Source organism: Oryctolagus cuniculus, chromosome 10, assembly GCF_964237555.1.
Source record: "Oryctolagus cuniculus chromosome 10, mOryCun1.1, whole genome shotgun sequence".
Classification (NCBI taxonomy): domain Eukaryota; kingdom Metazoa; phylum Chordata; class Mammalia; order Lagomorpha; family Leporidae; genus Oryctolagus; species Oryctolagus cuniculus.
This window is the reverse complement of record NC_091441.1, coordinates 962,952-983,327: the sequence shown is the minus strand read 5'-3', so window position 1 is coordinate 983,327 and position 20,376 is coordinate 962,952. Positions and strand designations below refer to the sequence as shown.

Here is a 20,376-nt window from a genome sequence, read left to right as displayed (position 1 = left end):
GGGGGAGGGGAGGCGCAGGAAGCCCTAACATTTGGGCACTTTTTGCATCAGGAGCCAGGGAAACGCACGCCCGGCGCTGAGAAGCCACTGCACCGGCGTGAGCCGCTCGCGGCCGCAGCCAGGTAGCGAGCTCCGCGCGCTCTGCCGCCGCCTCTGGTCCAGGCGATCTTGATTTCTGATGTATCTGAATGAATGATACGGATTAAATCAAACCTAATTACACGTTCCACTAATGTAAAGCATACAGTATTAATCGGTAAAGAATATTATTAAGCAGGCAAAATGATAACATGTCGCCTGTTAAGAAGGAACCGGCGCTGGGAGAGGGAAGATGACAAACAAATTGGATGAAATTGCTGGGCGCCGGAGACAAGGTACCACGGTCGTCGCCTCGGCAGAGGTCACGTGGTGATGGCTCGTGCGCCGTGCGCCCAGTGCCCCTGCCTCGGGGCGCCCGAGCCGCGGCCCGCGTGGTGCGTGGACGCGTGCGGCCGGCGCGGCGTCCCTTCGCAGGACGCGCGGACGCTTCCCGCAGAACTTTTCGTTTCTTCCAGAACGACAAAGTTTCGGCCGTGGGTGCGGGAGGCGAACGGACAGCCTCGGTTTCCCACCTTTGTTTTTAAAAGACAGCCCGTTCAGCCAAGCCCGCCTTTTAAAAGGCGCGCAGCTCGGCCCGAGAGACGCACGCAGGCTCCCGCCGCTCGTGCGGCCTTCCCAGCCCCTGGCTCCGAGTCTCCTCTCCATCTTCTTCACGCAACCCCGGCGCTGCCTGTGCCTGGGGAGACGCGGAGCCCGCCCCTCGTGAACCTGGGACGGAGCCGCACGGCCGGCCGGGCCCACGCGGCGCGCCCCGCGCGCTGGGGTCCACGACGACCACGCAGCGCCCAGTGGAGCCGGCAGGACCCTGACCCTCGCCACCGCTCCCGCGGCGCCTCTGCAACCTTGCTTGCTTCTTGCAAACACAGGGCCCGGGTCTCCGGTTTGTCTGCACTGGAGGGGCATAACAGATCCGCCCTCGACCACACCGCGTAGGAAATGCAGAGCAAGTCCACGAATCCGAGCGTTCACCGGGAGGCCCCAGGCACCTCGCGCCGGCCTGCCGCAGGGAGGGGCGGGGTGCGGCCGGGCCTGCCCCGAGCCGCGGGGAGCCGGGCAGCAGCGCGCGCAGAGCGACCCTGGAGGCGCTGGGGCCGCGGGGCCAGGCCGCTGCGGACGCCGCAGGCTTCGGCGCCGTGGGAACCCGCGTGGGCTGCTGCTCCCCGAAGTGTGTCGGCAGAGAGAGAGAGGAAGAGAGAGAGGGAGAGTTAGCCGGGTCGTCCTGACGATGGCATTCAGCAGCAGCCGCCCGCCCCAAGCGCCTTCCCTTCCAGATGGCCCTTCCGCCGCTCGCGGCCACTTCCCCAAACTGTCGGCCCCGTCGGCCCTGCAAGGGGCCCCGGCCCCACGGCCCCGGCGCCCGCTCTGCCTCGGCCGCGCGCGGCGTCCTCCAAGTTCGCGGCGCGCCTGGGACGGACGCTCACGTCCAGCCACTCTGGAGGCACTGCGCTGCGTGTGGGACAGCTCCAGATCCGAACGGCTTTTTTTGGCCTTTCTTTAAAAAGAGCAAGCGTCTCCATGAATACGCCCGCCGCAAAGGCACAGCAAAACCAACCTGCAGGAGTTTTTTTTGTTTTTGTTTTCTTTTCTTTTTTTTTTTTCCCAGAAGTGGCGCTGGGGACTTCCCCGAGGCGACTCCAACCTGTGCGCTTCCTTCCGCTCCGGGCTGTCTGAGCTTTTCCCGAAGCCCCGGCTGCGGCTTCGCGGGACTCACTCGGGAGCGGGCGGGAGGCCGCGGGCTGGGCAGCTAGCTAGAGGCCGGCGCTGGCCCGGGTCCCCAGGGGGTCGGGGGGTCTTCACCCGCCCGTTGGACCGCACGGCCGTGCAGGAGGCTTCGCGGCCCACTGGTCACTGCTGGCCTCCCAAGGCCAGCGACGCCGGGGGAGGCCGTCAGTGCCGGAGCTTCGCCCCAGACAGCGCAGCGCACAAGGGAAAAATAAGAAATTTAGGAAAGGAGAAAAGGCAGACTGGGGCCAGGGGCACCGGCTCGGGCGCGGCGGCGGCGGCGGCGGCGAGGCCCGAGGCACATCCTGGCGGCTGCTCGCGGTTGGAGGACACGCGCGGGCGCGTGTGCGCGGCTGCGGGTGGAAGGGCGCGCGGGGGCGCGCGCGAGGGGGCGGGTGCGTGTGCGGGGCGCGTGCCGCGTCATCTGCTTGAGTGTGCGGGGCTGCTCCAGAGGCGCGCGACTCCCTCACCTCCCCCCCCCCCACGCAACCCGGGAAAACCCCAGCACACGGTGGGCCGCGCGCGGGACTTTTGTGCGGGCTCGGAGAACTTTGTGGCGCTCGCTGCTCACTCCGCAGGCTCCCGGGCTGCGCGCGCCGCGGTTACCAAGCCCGTCGCGAAGGGGAACTGGGGGAGGGGGACCCCAGGGCCCCGCCGTCCCCGCCCTTCCCCGGATTTCAGCTGCAGACCCCGGCGGGCGCGCGCGGGGGCCCGAGCGGCCCTGGTGGCGGCGGCGGGCGGGGCGGGCGCTCCGGAGTCGGCGGGGCCCGGGGGGCGGGGAGAGAGGGGGTAGCGGCGGGGAGGGGAGGGGAGGAGCCGCGCGGCCCGCGCCGCTTCCGAACCGGAAAGTTGGTCTTGCCGAAGTCCCGCCGGCTCGGCGTGCTCACTCCGCTCCGCTCCGGCCGTGAGCCTCCGAGCCCGGCAGGCCGCCGGGGCAGCCCGCGCCGGAAACACGAGCCCGGAGAGCAGGTCCCGAGAGCGCGGGCACCCGAGCCCGACCGGGCGGCCAGCCGAGCGACGCCGCGGCCCGCCGCCGAGGAGCGAAGGCGGCCAGTCTCCCCGCGCGCCCGGAGCGCAGGCGGCGCGGCGCCCGAGCGGCCCGGGCGAGACAAAGGCGCCGGGCCGGAGCCCTGCCCGCGGCCGCTCGCTCCGGGAGGGGCCGGCGGCGGCGGCGGCGGCGGCGGGGGGGCGGCGCGGGGCGCGGGCGGCGGCGCAGACGCTCTATAAAGGGGCGAGCCCCGCGCGCCGGCGGAGACGGCGCCGCGCGGACGCCGCCAAAGTTTGCTGCCTGCGCCCTGCGGAGGGGCGGCCCCGCGCCGCAGCCGCGCCCGCCGGAGCCGCACCTGGGCTGCCGAGCCGCGCGGCGCCGGGGCGCGGGCTGCGGGGCCCGCGATGTGACGCGGCGCCGGGCAGCGCGCGCCCGGGTCCCGCAGGCGCCGCGGCCCCTCCTTGCCGGCGCGGCCGCTAATTGCGAGCGCGGCCTCATTTGCATAGGCCGCCCGAGTCCGCTGGAGGCCGGCCAATCGGCGCGGCCCTCGGCTAATGGCCATGCATTATTCACCAGCCTAATTGCTCAGCCCCATGCGCGGCCCGCGCAGCCGCCGCCGCCGCCGCCGCCCCGCGCCCCGCGCCCCGCGCCCGCCCGGCCGCCCCGCGCCCGCCCCGCGCCGTCCCCGCTGATGCCGCTGCCCCGCGCGGGGTCCGAGCGCCGCTAGCAGCATGTCTCGGCGCAAGCAGGCCAAGCCCCAGCACCTCAAGTCGGACGAGGAGCTGCCGCTGCCGGACGGGGCTCCGGAGCACGGTGAGGCCCGGGGCGCCCATCCGGGCTGGGGGCGGGGTGGGGGGCGCGGGAGCGGCTGCGCGCGTCGCCGCGTGGGAGAAAGTTCCCAGGTGCCCGCGCCGCGCGGGGCCCGGGCCAGGCAGCCTCGGGGACCTGGGTCCGCTGCCGAGCGCGCGCGGCCGCGGGAAGAGTTCGGGCTAAGTAAACTTGCTCGGCTCCTCGGAGTTGGGGAGCTGAGCGCGGGCGTGGGGACCGCTTGGAGCCCGCGGGCCGGGGTGGAGGGTCCGAGCGGCCGTCCCCGTGTCGCCCCGGGCCCCTGCGCCCTGACGCGGGGCTGGACCGTGGAGCCCCCAGGGCGCTAGCGCACCCTGGCCGGGCTGAGGGCCGGGCGCCCCCCCTCCGCCCCGGGGAGGCGCAGCACCGGGGGACGCATCCCGGACTCGCCTTCCGCCGCGCGCGGGCCGGACGCTGCCGCCTGCCAAGCTTTGTTCTGCGCCGCGCGCCCTGGCGCCCCGGGCGGTGCACGGCCGGAGCCGGCCCGGGGCCTACGCGGCCTCGCGACCCCGGAGCCCCGGTCCATCGTGCGGCCGGCAGGGCGCCCGGGGGACCCGCGTGCCACGCGCCGCGGTGACAGATCCTCCGCGGGCGGAACGCAGCGTGCCTTGGCCTTTGCCTCGTGGCCGACTGGAGAGTTCCGCCGAGGCCGGCCCCGCCGCGCAGCGCGGCTCTCGCGTTCGCTTGTTTGTTTTTGCTTAGTTTTGTTCTTGTTTTTTTTAGTGGGTTCCAAGGTTGTTTCTCAGTCTCGCCTGCCTTCCCAGATGCACCGAAATCGGGCGCCGGCGGCTCCCGGGCCGTGGTTTCGCTCGTAGCGACGCCCGCACACGTCGGACACGCAGGGGAAGGCGCAAGTCAGACCCGCAGGGCTGGGGAGGGGGCGGCTGTGGCCGAGCGCCCCCCTCCAAGTGGGCAGCGTCCGCGGGGTGCGCGGGGAAGGGGAGCGAGCGACGCGGTCCCTAGAAACAATGGCCGGGTCGCGAGGTCGGAGCCCCCGCAAGTTGTTCCCAGGCCCGCCCGGGTCTTTGTCCCGCGGGGAGTCGGGCCCTGCGAAAGCGAAAGTTGCGGGCTCGTGCGGTGGCGGCGCGGGGTCGCGCCCGCGCCCGGGCGCCGGCGGGAGGAGGCTCGCGGGCCGCGGGGTCGCGGGGCCGGCGCGGCCGAGGCCGGCCGCGGGCGCGCTGAAAAGCAGCGCTTGCATATGGTGGGTGGATTACGAGAAAGAGCCTTTTTGTCATGGAAATGGATTTTTTCTGTTTTGTTTACTTCATCACACAGAATTTCTCACACTTGGTTTGTTTTGTATCGCCCTCAATGACTACACGATCAAATGAATGGATTTATTTCTGCCGAATGAGAAACACAGTCTCCCCTTCAAAAGAGGGACATTGCATCCCAGCGAGGAATTTTAAAGCTGCATTATTGTGGCTCCTGAATGGCTGAAAATCGGCTTTCACAGCCGCCCCAAAATGCAACAATGTAAATACTTCTCGGCTTTGTGGGGTCGCGATCGAATGTGCGATGCCTCCTCCTATTAGCACATATTTTAATTAATAGCGCGGACCCCCGTATCTCCTGGCGGGCGGGCGGGCGAGGCTCGCGGCTCCTCGTGGACCGCAGCCCAGGAGTGCGAGCTGCGCGCAGGCGGAGGACGCGCGGCCTGGGCGGGCCGGGTTCACCTGCGCGCGCCGCGCCGGGGAGGCCCCTGCTCGCTGCTCGGGTTTGCGGAGCGGCGCGGCACGGGCAGGCTGTTTAGTTATTCATTTATGGCTCCTCGCTGGAGGAGCCGAGTTTTTGTCAAGCTGTGTTTCTCGGGACTCTGCCTCAGTCGCTGATGGTGTCTTGCGACAGGCCAGGCACAGCCCCGCGTGCAGCTCAGCTGTGGGCTCGTGTCCAGGGCGGGCTGGTGGAGCTGCGATTCCAAGTTCTTTCTGGTTCGGCGGCTGGAGGCTCTGCTTCTGTTGAGTCGGGGTGGGCTGCGTGCCTGGGGCTGGTCCTGAGTCTCAGCTCACCAGACCCACTGAGTACCCGTTCTTGCAAGACGGATGGTGGTGGCCACGAAGTCAGCCCAGCAGCAATGCGATCTCCCCCAAAGTTGTGTTGTGAAGTGCGGTGGGAATCAGCGGCTCCCCCAGGAAGCCAGCTGGAAGTGAGCGGAGGTAGTGCACCCTGCTCCACAGGCAGAGCAAATCCTTGGCCTCGCTGGGAGCAGCAGGTCGCCGGCTGTGGGAGACACCCTGTGCACGCACACGGGAAGCCAGGCGGCGCGCTCTTGGGGGGCCGAGGCGCACACCCCGCCAGTTCCCAGGGAAGCCTGCCCTTCAGACAGCATCGCGACCTGTTTCTGTTGCAGGCTCGCGATGGAAAGGCGCTGGACGCAGCTAGCTTGAGGGCCATCCAGACCCAGAACCGGTGATTCACGGGAAGTGCTGAAGTTACCCTCCTGGTAAAAATTCACTTCAAGGCTTCCCCCACCGAAACTGTCTTTCAAAATTATTCGCAGGTTATTTCATTCTTAATCTTAGCAGTAAATGTGATACAGTTTTAGGGATTCACTTAAATGTGTGTCCCCAGTGATGAAATCCCTGGAGCCAGCTGAATATTTTTGTCCAGAGGAAAAAAAATTAATTAAAACTTCCGGTGAGAGTGCAGTGCTTCACAGCCCCGCTAAGAACTTGGGGGATGCGTTGCTCTCCCCAGCAGATAGAATCCCGTTTAAGCTGCCCTGTTCTTAGAAAGAAACTGTGCCTCTGAGGAAAAACAAAAGCATATTATGATTTAAAGCAATTTACCATCCTAGATTTTGTTGGCAGGAACTGCATCAAAGAGTTTTTATTTTCTGCCAGTTTACAGTACTTGGCTATCTTTAAAAAATCCTTTTAAACGTGGCGAGCGAGCGATTGAGGAATTTGCCAGTGGAGTTCACAGACTGTGTTTGAATTAAGGGGAAGGAGGCCACCCGTGCTGGGGAAGAGGGCTGTTCTTTTTATCTGTCTATGCATGGTTTGCCCTCACTGCTCCACACACATGGGCAATTCAGCATACCAAAGGGAACAATGCAAGGAGCCACTTTCCAGCTCTCACAGGCGCATTGTTTTCTGGGAAACGCGAAAGGTAAAGAGTGAGTCGTGGGGGCAGGGTGGGGGGAGGAAAAAAGAACTTGCAAACGCCCTTTCTAAAATAATATTTAGAAACTTAAGTTACTTAAAAATGCACCTCGGTGCTCAACAAAACGGCGTGCCAGTTCTTTCCCACCTCAGAGAGAGAGCAGATTATGTAACAGAGTTAGGGGATTTTTATGTACATTTTAAACTTCCGCAGCACGTGGATAATCCAGTATTTTTAGATGTGCTCAGAGCCAGAAGAAGGTATGGCATTAACAGCAGGAATTACTTAGCAAGCTGATTATTTTTTGTATACAAGATGATGGCCAACGCAGGCAGAAGTGGGTCAGATTTCATTTTCAGCTGCAACCCGTAAGCAGCTTTCTTCTACCTCCAGGTAGCTGGAGAGCGTGCGCCTCGCCTCAGCGTGGGTGCCCGCGGAGCGGCGGCGTCTCTGCAGCTTGCCGTGTTGGAACCCAGCACTTAAATGTGAACATTGCGCTGGCGAGGACCCTTCTAACTGCCAGTGAGGTTATGCAGCATCTTTCGTGCCGCAGAATAATTTCAGGAAGCATGATTTCCTAAAGCAGTGTGATGGCGGGGAGGTTTTCGTCGTTGCTGGCTTTTGATTTTTCCTCCGTGAGTTCTTGACTGGTTGCCAGGATGAAGTCGGGGGCTCTTTGAATCTCGTGGTTCTGCAGCTGGGGCCAGTGTTAAGTTGTCACACATTTCACACGGAATCAAACAGGTAAAAAGCTACGTAGAACTGGAGGCTTTGCTATCACCTGAAATAAACTTTTTGGGAAGTTCGAGCTTAGGTTCTTCTCCCGGAATCCATCACAAGTGTGAACCCAGGCGGAGCTGAGTCAAGATGGGATTTCCTGGCAGAGGAGAGAGGCTGTCGCTGCCGGCACAGAACGGAGTGGGCTCTCCTTGGACAGTCAGACTGTTTTGCTTTAATGAATTAAAGGGAAGCCTTCTCCGGGCGGAGACAGCGTCCATCCGCGGGCGCCATGGCGGCAGTGAGCGCGGGCAGCCAGGCAGGCTCGGTGTGGCACAGAAAGCCTTTTTGTCTGACTCTGAAAAGGTAGTGTTGCCAGCTTCCGGCCGGCTCTCCCTGAAGGTGGGTGGTTCCGAGGCTCGGGCCAGCCTTGCTGACCTGACCTCCCGCGCTTAGTCCTGCCAGCGGCGGCCGCTGCATGTCAGGCTCCGAGTGTGGTCGCGCCTCTGTCGCTGACCTGGGCCACCGGACTGGCCACCGCTCTGCGAGGTCAGCCACAGACTGTGCGGGGCCGCCCAGCCGATCAGATGCCTTTGGAGGCTGGCAGCAGCCTGGATAGTGCTGGAAAGGGGCTGAGAGAGCCGCTTCTCCTGTCCTCGCCGCAGCCTGACCCGTGTAATTAACCCTGCAGGTGCCGGCACCTGTCTCAGTCCGTCGGCAGTCCCAGTCTTCTGGGGTGACCCTTGCTGCGCTGTCTCCGCAGTCTGGCCCCCGTGACCCAGAGCAGTGGCAGGACAGTATTTTGCAGGTGTGCAAACTTCGCCCATAGCAATGAAGCAGTGCCTGCGTGACGTGCTGGCAGATGCTGGAAGTGGCCTGGCCAGCCGACCCCGCGTGAGCCTTGCTTCTGGCCTGCCTGTGTCTGGACACGCATGGTGCACACAGGCCTTTGCGTGTCTACATGGTTTTGCTCAGGTATTTATTTCTGTGCATAGTGGATTTGAAGAACAGCCAGTCACAAAACAACACATTTAATTTCACATTCTCATCTCTGCACCCGCGTCCTCTGAATTTAAACTGTCACAGCTGAACTAAAGTGACTCTGCAAAACCTTCTTCTGCCGAACTCGGCGGACTGGGTGCGGTCTGTGTGGCTCTCGTTAGGCGCGGATGGGGGACCTGTGTGCTCCGTGTGAGCGTGGCCGCTGCCGCAGCCGCCGGGGTCGGAGAGGGGACAGCCGCACATCCTCCTGCGGGGATGCCTGGGAGGGCGGACAGCAAAGCTTAGCTGAGCCGCCCCTGCCCCCGCCCCGCCCGCGCCCGCGGATGCCCATAAAGGAAACAGTGCCCCCTCCCCCTCCATACTTCACCCACAGATTAAAGGCTGCAAATGTTTGAAACAGAAGACAGTCGGTGCCTGTGCCACAGGTGGTCCTGACTTAACAAATTTGAGATGTGGACCACTGAGGAGAGGAGAGGGAGGATGTGGGGGCCGGCGCTGGCTGAGCAAGGCAAGAGTGCCCTCCACCGTTCAGCTCGCTGCACACAGGCTCCGAGGGCTGGGGACAGGGACAGAACATTTTTCTATTGCGTCTGGAATTTCTTCTACATTGTTAAACACAGTAGGGGTCTCTATTTGTCTCCTCCTGCTTCACAGCTTGGGCTCAGTATGTGATAATTCATCTTTCTTTATGGGATTCAGAGCTATCATAAGGAGTTAAAAAGAATTAATTTGCAAGAAAAAAAAGTGTCTCCTAAGGATCTAGCAAAACCTAAAAATGCTCCCTAGATTTTTGAGAGCCGGAAAGGCGAGAGAGGAAGCCGAAGTCCCGTTCCCAAAGACCCACGTGGCGCCGAGTTGCTGATCAGGTGGAGAAGTTAACCGGCCCCATCGCCTGGAAACAAGGTTCCCCTCGTGTGTCAGTTGCCATGAATTAAAGATTAGCAACGAAAGTGAAGCCGTAGGAGCTCTGAGGGGGGGAGCGCAGTCAGAGGGCCCCCGCCTCCTGCCTTGCGATGTCCTTGTGACTCGTCGGCGTCCCTGCAAGGCTCCAGGAAAGAGGAGGAGGAGAGGCCTTCGCCGGGACCCGTGTGGCTGTGGCTGTGCCAAGATCGCCGCAGCTGGAAGCACTGCCTGTCCCTGTCACGGCCGGCATTGCTGTAGGGACAGGTGTACCCGTCAGCCCGCCCCCGGGAGCTGAGGCTGAGCGCACAGGCTGGGGTCCCAGGGCGGGAGAGCCTCCCCTTGGGGGAGGGGAGTGTTTTCCCGAGCAGTCGGAGCCCACAGACAGAAAGTGCACCTGTTTCTGAGAGCCGCCCCTTCCTCAGGAGCCCTTCCCTGCACCTGGCCCCCGCCCCCAGCCTGAGCCCACGGAGCCCTCGCTCGGGAGCTGTGAGCGCTGGTGGAGTCAGGAGCCCTGAGAATCCCAAGTACAAACCACAGATTTGGAGTCCTGCAGGTTAAGCAGAAATAGTGCGTTAGCCTCTGCAGTGCAGGTGGCCGTCGGGACAGCGTGGCTCGCGTGGGCTCCTGCCAAGCGTGGCACACACGCGGGGCCGCTCTGGGGGAGACCAGGAGGGCGGCGTGGGTGCTGAGCAGTGTCACCTGGTGGATGGGTTGGCACATTTCTCGTCTTGTTCTAATGTGACCTCATGGGTGCTAAGATTCCTCCCCAAGCCCTGGCCTATTTTTTATGTGCAGGTTCAGGTAGCTCCGTTGTTGAATAGTCAGTGCAGAAAAAGAACCCCCTGGCTTAACGATGGTGTTTGCGGTGCTCTGATTCTCCCGCGGAACCCGAGGGAAGATGAGAACCGCGTTAGAAATGCATTTCCCGAACTTGCTCGAGTCCTTAGGGTGCCTCTCCCCAGACTCGCTTTGTCTTGGACTGGGTGTGGTAGCTCAGGTTTTGAGCTGGTCCCTCAGTTTAATGAACAGATGGTTGGATCTTTTGAATCCGACACAATATTGGCTTCCAAGATGGCAGGATTAAAGGGCCGGGCAGGCCCTGTGACAAAATGCGGAGGCTCCGGGGGCGGGGGGCTTCCTGGTGTGGAAGGCGTCCAGAGCCCCGTGAAGCCGGGGCCAGCGGGGGTGTGGTCCCTTCTCCGAGTCGCAGAAGGCATGAAGTCCAGCGCGGTGTCGGCCGTGCCGACCGCAGCGTGGAGACTGGCCGCCGGGCGGTTCCACGGTGCTCGTCCTCATGGCCAGGCGGAGTTCTCGGTTCTCCGCTCCGCCCGTGAGATGCTGCGTTCCCCGCGTTTCCAGGCTGTCTGGCGGAGTCGTGCTGCTGTGTGACTTGGGGCTGCTTGTGACATCCTGACCTTGGGAGGCCACGGCGGCAGGGATCGATCGTGGACGTGGTATTGGCGTTTTGCAGAAACCCGGTGGCAGCAGAGACGGCACTGGTCCTAATTTGTGTTTGGAAATATGGACTGTATTGAACCGTTCCCTCACTACTGCAGTTCCTGAGACTTGCTTCAGTCAAAAGTCAAATTATGAAGCTTTGCTTATGGAACCCAACACTTGTCTCGCCCAAGTTCATTCACACCGTGGACCGGAAGAGTCCGGGTGGTCGGAACGGGACGCCTTTCCTTGCAGAATTTCCTCCTCTAGCTTTGGCGGAGCATGCATGGAGGAGGACTGCGCTTGGACAAGATCACCTCCTTTGAATTGAGGTGATTGTCACTCATGATCGCGTTAAACAAAATGATTTTTATTATTCAGCAGCAAGTGCCTAAGTCTTCTAGGCAAAGTGAGAAACAGTTATGACCTAGAAAACCCACCAATGGGAACAAATGAGATTACCTGTGGGAGGGCCTTCCCAATAAATGCGTTTGTAAAAAAAAAAAAAAAAATCCCTAGGACCTAACAAGGGGATGGGAAATGTAACCCTTGAACGTGCATGGGAACCAGTGTGTTTGGGTCCGGGCCTCTGGGAAGACAGCAGCCTGTCTCTGTCCATGCAGCACAGAGAACCTGGGGAAGGTGCCGTGTGCACTGGCGGTCTGCTCCGGCCAGCGCCCCGCCCACGGTGACCCAGAAGCCAGCCTTCCCAGGGCGCTGGCCCTCCGCGCCCTCCGTGCAGTGAACGGCATTCTCTTGATGAGCTGTAAGAATGTACGTTTACATGCAAGTGGTTTTGTGTACCACATAGGCTGTGCCTCTTTAAGTGGCTCTGTGTGGAAGCTCGGGACGTGAGCGGTATTTGTCAGGATGTCCTCCTTCAAAAAGGCACTGCAAACAGGCTTTTAAAAGTCACGCTGGGAACCAGCGGAGGACGCCTCTTCACCTCCTCCTCGGGGGCCGCGGCAGTGGCTCATGCATGCCACAGGGCCTTCCAGTGGCTCTGGGGACTGCGTGGTGTGGAGGCCCGGGGAGCGTGTCGCTGTGACGGACGAGCGTGGCCACGCCGAAGCCCTGCGTCCTCAGCAGGCACTGACCGTCTGCGTGAAGGTTTAGCCTCTTGGGTTTGCGCGGGCTTTGCTTTTGGTCTTCGCCCTGTCCCCTGACCTTAGCACCTTTGCGATGAGACTCGGCGCAGGGGGCAGCCTGCAGGACTCTGCTCGTTTATTTTGTTAGTGCGCCCGTCAGTCTAAACCAGCGGTGCCCTTGCTCCCGGTCAGCGCCCTGCTGCCCACCTTCCACCCAGGCCTCAGACCGCTGGCCCCAGCCTGGGCCTTCACGGCCAACTCGGGCTGCAAGATCTGACAGCTGTCCCCTTCCAGGGCCGCAGCCGGGGAAGGGAGCGCTAACAGCACTGCTGATGGCCGAAGGCATGCATGTGTGTCACTGGTGACGTCCTCAGGACGGCAGCAGCCTGGCCCCGGATCCCTCTGCTCTTTTCCAGTAGGAAGACACTGGTGCCTTCACAGGAAATCACACATCTTTACTGAACCCGGTGCCCAGTGCCTGCCCCAGAGCCCCGGAGAAAAGCCGTCCGCTGCTGTGACAACGGGGTGGTGACGGGGGTGCGGGTGAGGCAGCTTTATTCTCACCCTCGGCCACGCACCCTGCGCCAAAGCGCTGATTTCCGGCTGTCGCTCGCTTCTGTTTGAACTGATTCAGTGCTGTCCTCGCACCTGAGTCGGCGGTACCCCAGCAGGTGCAGAGGCTCCGGGATACTCAGAGTGGTGGTGGGCCCTGCGTTTCACCCCAGCAGCCCAGACACTGGGGCTCGAGGTGCTGCTGTGCGTTGACTTTATCTGAGCAGGTGTGGGTCATTCGGGAGCAGGTGTGGGGGCAGCGGCAGGGGCAGGGGCTCCCAGTCGGAAGGCTGTCCGCCCCCCAACCCCCACCCCGTGTAATTCGCTGCGTCTCTCTATGGGAACGGGTGAAAACAGGTACAGAAAGTGTGTCTGACTGCAACAGTGCTCATGTTAAACATGTCAACATAAATGAACTTTAAATGTTTAATTTCTAGTTTGCTAACAAACCGCTGAACTCGATTGGCTAATAACAATAGCGTGTAATTTTAGTTCATTTTGCCAAGAAATATTGCATCTGACGGAGCCGATTCATTTATTAAACGTGATTAATTTTAAGCCCAAGGCCACACTGCTGTTCCCTTGGCACAGCCTCCCCCCCCCCCGGGGCGGGGGCCTGAGGCTGCCGGTGGATCCTGCACCGAGGACCCAAGGCTGCTTTCCTGAGCAGGGGGTGAGGCACGCTGGGTTCTGTGCCGCCTTTGCAACCAGAGCCTTCAGCTCAAGTTTGCTGGGCCACTGAATGCCTCCCAGACCGGCGTGGCTGGGCGAGGGCTGGCCCAGGGCCTGCGCGGCCCCGTGCAGGCCCCTGGCTTTGTGGGAGTCACAGGCAGTGTGGCTGCCGATGCTATGGCGACATCAGCAAGCCGTGGCGTTGTGGCATTTCGCGGTGGGCAGGGCCTCGAGGTCCCATCCAGGGCGCTGAGAGAAGCAGGGGCCATGCGGGAGGCTTTGCGGGAAGCAGACGGGCACTGACGCAGTCTCTCCTTTTGCAGCCGCGGGGGACGGCGCCGAGGGCGCGGACAGCGGGACCGAGAGCCGCGGCGGCGGCGGTGGCGGCGGTGGCGGCGGCGGCGAGGACAGCAACGTGTGCGCCAAGTGCTGCGCCGCCTTCTTCCAGTGGGCCGACTTCCTGGCGCACAGGAAGGCCTGCACCCGCAGCCCGCCCGTGCTCATCGTGCCCGGGGATGCGCCCGCGCCGCCCGCCGCCGACGGCCCCGCGCCCTCACCCGCCAGCTCACCCGGAGACCGCACCGACAGCGAGGCCGCCGACGAGGTGGCCGCCGAGGGCGGGGATGGCGCCGACGTGAAGGCTGCGGCCCCGGAGGACGGGGATGAGCCCATGGACGCCGCGCCCTCGGGGGACGCCCCCAAGGTGCCCCTGCCGCCAGCCCCCGAGCCTGCCCCCGCCGCCGCTTACGGCTTCCCCAACACCAACGTGACCCTGGAGACCCTGCTGAGCACCAAGGTGGCCGTGGCGCAGTTCTCGCAGGGCGCGCGCACAGCTGGCGGCGGCGCGGGCGCGGGCGCGGGCGTGGGCGCCGTGGCCATCCCCATGATCCTGGAGCAGCTCGTGGCCCTGCAGCAGCAGCAGATCCACCAGCTGCAGCTCATCGAGCAGATCCGCAGCCAGGTGGCCCTGATGCACCGCCAGCCCCCGCGGCCCGCGCTGAACCCCACGGCGGCCCCGGCCGCCCCCACGTCCACACCGGCGCCTGGCCCGCTGCCAGGGCTGGCGGCGCCCCCGGCCCTGCAGCTGGCGGCTGCTGTAGGCCCCGCGCCTGCTGCTCCACCCTCGGCCCTCGAGGCCGCCGCGCACCTGCCGCAGCCCACGTGTGCGGCCGCTGGCTCTGGGGCGCCCACCGAGTCGGTCGGGCCTTCGGCCTCCGGGCCTGCGCCCGCCTCAGCCACGCCCACCCCGGTGTCCAGCACGGCGGCCAGCGCCTCGCAGCCACAGAATGCCTGCACACCGCCGGCCCTGGGCCCCGCGCCCCTGGCAGGTGCAGCCTCGCTGCCAAGCGCGCTTCTACCTCAGACCTCCTCGGGCAGCGTCATCTTCCCCAACCCGCTGGTCAGCATCGCGGCCACCGCCAACGCCCTGGACCCGCTGGCGGCCCTCATGAAGCACCGCAAGGGCAAGCCGCCCAACGTGTCCGTGTTCGAGCCCAAGGCCAGCGCCGAGGACCCCTTCTTCAAGCACAAGTGCAGGTTCTGCGCCAAGGTCTTCGGCAGCGACAGCGCGCTGCAGATCCACCTGCGCTCCCACACGGGCGAGCGGCCCTTCAAGTGCAACGTCTGCGGGAACCGCTTCTCCACCAAAGGCAACCTGAAGGTGCACTTCCAGCGGCACAAGGAGAAGTACCCCCACATCCAGATGAACCCCTACCCCGTGCCCGAGTACCTCGACAACGTGCCCACCTGCTCGGGCATCCCCTACGGCATGTCGCTGCCCCCCGAGAAGCCCGTGACCACCTGGCTGGACAGCAAGCCCGTGCTGCCCACGGTGCCCACGTCCGTGGGGCTGCAGCTCCCGCCCACGGTCCCCGGCGCCCACGGCTATGCCGAGTCCCCCAGCGTCACCCCCGGCAGCCGCTCCCCGCAGAGGCCCTCCCCCGCCCCCAGCGAATGCACCTCTCTGTCCCCGGGGCCGAGCCACCCCGAGCCGGGCGTCCCCGGGACGGCGGCGGCGGTGGTGGCCGCCGAGTCCCCGCAGCCGCTCCTCAGCGGGGCCTCCCTGAGCAAGAGCGAGCCCGCCAGCCTGGGCCTGCCCTGCACCAGCGCCAGGGCCGGGGACCCCGCGGCCGCGTCCCCCTCCGCGGCCGGCGCAGACGGCGCAGCCGCCAGCCTGGGCAGCCCCGGCCTCCCGGGCGTCTCCGACCCATTCAAGGCGCAGTTCCCTTTCGGAGGCCTGCTCGACTCTATGCAAACGTCCGAGACCTCAAAGCTGCAGCAGCTGGTGGAGAACATCGACAAGAAGATGACCGACCCCAACCAGTGCGTCATCTGCCACCGCGTGCTGAGCTGCCAGAGCGCCCTGAAGATGCACTACCGGACGCACACGGGCGAGCGGCCCTTCAAGTGCAAGATCTGCGGCCGCGCCTTCACCACCAAGGGCAACCTCAAGACGCACTTCGGGGTGCACCGGGCCAAGCCGCCGCTGCGGGTGCAGCACTCCTGCCCCATCTGCCAGAAGAAGTTCACCAACGCCGTGGTGCTGCAGCAGCACATCCGCATGCACATGGGCGGGCAGATCCCCAACACGCCGCCGCCCGACGGCCTCCCGGACGCCATGGACGCCGAGGAGCGGGGCGCCGAGGCGCTGAGCGGCTGCGAGGACGAGCTGGACGACAACTCCATGGAGGAGGACGCCGAGCTGAAGGACGCGGCCAGGCCGCTGCTGGCCTTCGCGGGCTCCTGCCCGCCCTCGCCGCCCTCCGTCATCTCCAGCATCGCCGCCCTGGAGAATCAGATGAAGATGATCGACTCGGTCATGAGCTGCCCGCCGCTGCCCGGCCTGAAGGCCGTGGAGAACGGCTCCGGGGAGAGTGACCGCCTGAGCAACGACTCCTCGTCGGCCGTGGGCGACCTGGAGAGCCGCAGCGCGGGCAGCCCGGCCCCGTCCGAGTCCTCGTCCTCCCAGGCGCTGTCCCCGGCCAACAGCAACGGCGAGAGCTTCTGCTCCAAGTCCCCGGGCCTGGGCAGCCAGGAGGAGCCGCCCGACATCCCGCTCAAGACGGAGCGGCCAGACAGCCCCCCGCCGCCGCCTCCGCCGCCGCCACCATCGGGCCCCGGGAACGGCGGCGCCCTGGACCTGACGGGCCACCCCGGCCGGCCGCCCATCAAGGAGGAGCCCCCCTTCGGCCTGCTGTTCCTGAGCCGCGAGCGGGGTAAGTGTGCCGGCGCCGCGTGCGGGATCTGCGGCAAGCCCTTTGCTTGCAACAGCGCGTTGGAGATCCACCGGCGCAGCCACACCAAGGAGCGCCCGTTCGTCTGCGCGCTCTGCAGGCGCGGGTGCTCCACGCTGGGGAACCTCAAGCAGCACTTGCTGACGCACAGGCTGCGCGAGCTGCCTGCGCAGGCCTTTGACCCCAACTTTGCTCTAGGTCCCGGCCTGGTCGCCAGCGCCACACCCGCCATGGTCAAAATGGAAGTCAACGGCCACGGCCACGGCAAGGCCGCCCCGCTAGGTGAGGGCCCGCCGCTGCCGGCCGGGGTGCAGGTCCCCAGCGGGCCCCAGGCCGTGATGAGCCCGGGCCTGACGCCCATGCTGGCCCCCCCGCCACGCCGGACGCCCAAGCAACACAACTGCCAGTCGTGCGGGAAGACCTTCTCCTCGGCCAGCGCCCTGCAGATCCACGAGCGCACCCACACCGGCGAGAAGCCGTTCGGCTGCACCATCTGCGGCAGGGCCTTCACCACCAAGGGCAACCTCAAGGTAAGAGGGCGGCGGTCTGCAGCCACCGCGGCTCCTCACCCAGGCCGTGCGCGCAGCGGCAGGGACGAGACGTCAGGGTGCGTGTGTGTCACGTGCTGCGATGGCTGCCATGCTTGTGCCGCACGTGCCGGCAGTGTGCTCTATGCATGTGTTGTGTGTGTGGCCCATGTGCGTGTGTGTGCAGGTGCACACGTACGAGGCACGCGTCCCCGTTACCTGTCAGGGAGAGGAACGGGGCTCTCGCCCTCTCCCGGGGACTCCCAGCCTGTGAGGGACGTGTGCCTGCCACTTGACAGGCCACGGCAGGAGGCTGGCTTGACCTGCACCACGTGCCTTTAGACCCCCTGCGCAATACCTGATGCGAGGTGAGGCTTGCCCGGAAACTTCTGGAAGCCCGTGGCAGGGGCGCGCGGTGGGCAGCTGCGCAGCGTGCAGTCCTCGCGCACCTGCCCCGGGAGGCGGTAGGCTCACCCCGCCCAGCATGCCCAGGGAAGTGCAGGCTTGCAGGGCGGGCTCTGGAGACCTGGGCTCGGGCACCGTCCGATCGCCAGGCCACAGTGGCCCCAGCAGGCCTGCGCTGTGAGGCCTCCTGGTTTGAGAGAAGCGCGTTAGGGTGATGTTCAGGGTGGGGTGGAGGCGGAGAACCAGCGGACAAGGCCTCCCCGGGGAGCCCTGCAGGGTTCTCTGCAGCCGGAACCATTCTGCTGCTGAGTTGGTCACTGGGCAGGTCACCTGTCAACTGACCATGGGCGCCGCCCTGGCCTCTGTGTCCGGGGGAGTGCAGTGTTGTGCCTCAGGGGCGCAGGAGACACCCCGTGTTTTGTTGCCCACAAACAGAGCTTGGGCTGGGGCGGCCCCGTGGACCGTGCCCGGACTTGCTTACCTGTGGGCCATCTCTGTGTCACCAGGTGCACATGGGGACACACATGTGGAACAACGCCCCCGCGAGGCGTGGCCGCCGCCTGTCCGTGGAAAACCCCATGGCCCTGCTGGGCGGCGATGCCCTCAAGTTCTCGGAGATGTTCCAGAAGGACCTGGCAGCCCGAGCCATGAACGTGGACCCCAGCTTTTGGAACCAGTACGCTGCCGCCATCACCAACGGGCTGGCCATGAAGAACAACGAGATCTCCGTGATCCAGAACGGAGGCATCCCCCAGCTCCCAGTAAGTCTCGGTGGGAGCGCCATTCCCCCGCTGGGCAGCATGGCCGGCGGCATGGACAAGGCGCGCACCGGCAGCAGCCCGCCCATTGTCAGTTTGGACAAAGCGAGCTCAGAGACGGGGGCCGGCCGCCCGTTCACGAGGTTCATTGAGGACAACAAGGAGATTGGCATAAACTAGCCGGAGGCGCCGTGACCCGCCCCACCATCCCGCCCCCGTCCGCACCCTGACATTTGAGCAGCAGGCCGTGGGCCCTCATAGCAGAAAACAGTGTCGTGGCAGCTGCCAGGAGGCCGGCCGGGCTGGGCCGTGCTGGACAGCTGTGCCGGCTCGTAGGTAAATTTCCGTCAAAGAAGTGCTCGGAAAACCGCTGTAGGAGCAGAGTGCACAGCCCGGATCCCCCAGAACCTAACAGCCCCGCAGGGCAGAAAGGGGGTCCGGCTGGCGGGCTGGAGACTGGGACTGTGCTGCGGGAACCCTCCACCCTCGGCGGGGGTAGGTGGGGCGGGGGGTCCTTCCAACGCCCCGTGTTGCGACAGTATCTTTGTCCGTAGTATTTATGATGTTAAGATTACGCGGGTACCTGACGGTATAACAGCCCCAACCTGAAATGACGCTTTTGTACTGCAGAATACATCTGGCTATGTGATTTTTTTTTTAAAGCAAGATTTGTTTTACTATAAATAAGTGGATTATCTCAGTGCAGGCAAAATTGTGAAGTTTCGTTGGGAAAGATAGCATGCCTTTTGTGTGCAAGCACCTGTCAGTAACAAACCTTTTTTTTTTTTTTTTTTTTTTTTTTTTAACTTAAATGTCTGTAGCTGCTATGTGGACCGTTGTTCTCGAGTGTGGTCTTAGCCCAGGGACTGGGGAACAAGTCACAAACATCACCGTAAATTATTCACAACATTATGAGCCGTTGTGAGTAAATATTTCACATTATCAAAGCTGTACAATAAAAAGGTAATGTTTGTATAATGTGGTTGCAAACTCTTAATTTACACTACTGCACTGTTAGTATGTTGTATTAGGGAGGTTTGTCTGTAAGCTCAAAATCTAAAAAGATGTCAAGTATTTACTTTGGTTTCAAGAAAGTGGGGAAAAAACCCTTGTAGTTTCCTGCTTTGTCTTAAGGGCAGATGCTGGGAAATCTGCCACTCGCAGGGCACTTGTCAGCCGCTCTGTCCCTTGATGATTTCACATCAGTTTCCCACGAGCCCCAAGTAGAACCGCGACCACCCCTGGGGAGCATGAGCACCCTGGGGCTGTGACGTCAGCACAAGCCAGGAGATGTGGTGTAGGCCTGGTCTCCCTGGAGTCCCATGCCTCTGTCTCCACCGCCAGGAGGCACTGGGCGTCGCCCGGGGACCTGAGGGTCTGTGCTAGGTGCGTGCCAGGCTCAACTTGGGGGTCTTCATTCCGGCCTCGTGTCGACTTCTCAGACGGAACCAGAGCAAGCACACTGTCTCGTGGTCGCGCACCACCCGGCCCGACGCTGACCGCGGCTTTGCCTGCGTGGAGTCGAGGCCTGCCTGGAGTCGGTGCCGGGGGCGGCATTGTGGGTGCCACCCCATGGCTCTGACGCCAGGCACTTCCGATGGCAGAACTGCTCCAGAGAGAGCATGGGCAGCTGGGGCAGCGCGAGGAGCGGCGTGCCCAGCAGGGCGTTCCACAGCGGGGGCCGCCTCTGAGGCACGCGCAGAGCGGCCTCCGGCTCACGCAGCCACACCAGCCCAGGCACTGCAGGAGGATGGCGGTTTCTGTCCGTGTGCCCCTGAAGGAAGGGCCCCCACTGCTCCCCACTGCTCCCGGGCTGGTCGTCTGCATCCCACCACTCCCCACCGCTCCTGGACTCTCATCCGCCCCCTTCCCACCCCCTACCACTCCCTACTGCCCCCCACAGCTCCCCAGCCGCTCGTCTGCCCCCCCCACTCCCCACCACTCCCTACTGCTCCCCACTGCCCCCGCCCCCCACCCCCTACCACCCCCTACTGCCTCTCACTGCTCCCCAGCCGCTCATCTGCACCCCACCACTCCCTACTGCTCCCCACTGCCCCCCGCCCCCCCACTGCTCATCCCCCCCACCCCCTACTGCCCCTCCCTGCTCCCCACCGCTCCCCGGCTGCTCGTCTGACCCCCCCACCACTCCCTGGCTGCTCATCCGCCCCACACCACTCCCTACTGCCCCCCACTGCTCACCGCACCCCTGCTGCTCTTGTCGCCCCCCCACCCCCTACCACCCCCTACTGCCCCCCACTGCTCCCCACCACGCCCTGGCTGCTCGTGTCGCCCCGTCCCTCTGAAGGGGTTTTGCCCCACCAC

At 64.2% G+C, this 20,376-nt stretch overlaps 1 protein-coding gene across 3 annotated transcripts; it reads left to right on the top strand.

Moving 5' to 3' along the window:
- The first annotated feature begins 2,644 nt into the window (after positions 1-2,644).
- On the top strand, positions 2,645-19,256 carry SALL3 (spalt like transcription factor 3). 3 transcript variants are annotated; one of them, XM_070049846.1, is made up of 5 exons: positions 2,645-3,622; positions 13,455-16,346; positions 16,563-16,894; positions 17,803-18,057; positions 18,876-19,255. In XM_070049846.1, the coding sequence occupies exons 1-5, from the start codon at positions 3,541-3,543 to the stop codon at positions 18,948-18,950; spliced, it is 3,636 nt and encodes a 1,211-aa protein (XP_069905947.1). In that variant the 5' UTR covers positions 2,645-3,540; the 3' UTR covers positions 18,951-19,255. The 3 variants fall into 3 exon arrangements, with proteins under 3 accessions (XP_069905947.1, XP_069905946.1, XP_069905945.1); XM_070049845.1 differs by having other exon boundaries at positions 17,803-19,251; XM_070049844.1 differs by having other exon boundaries at positions 13,455-16,894; positions 17,803-19,256.
- The last annotated feature ends 1,120 nt before the right edge of the window (positions 19,257-20,376 follow it).

What these genes read in the sequence shown, in the direction of transcription:
- SALL3 (XM_070049844.1), top strand. Translation starts at nt 3,541, where the DNA reads ATGTCTCGGCGCAAGCAGGCCAAGCCCCAGCACCTCAAGTCGGACGAG. An exon ending in GGACGGGGCTCCGGAGCACG is followed by an intron (nt 3,623 to 13,454) that starts GTGAGGCCCGGG and finishes CTCCTTTTGCAG; the next exon opens with CCGCGGGGGACGGCGCCGAG. An exon ending in CCACCAAGGGCAACCTCAAG is followed by an intron (nt 16,895 to 17,802) that starts GTAAGAGGGCGG and finishes CTGTGTCACCAG; the next exon opens with GTGCACATGGGGACACACAT.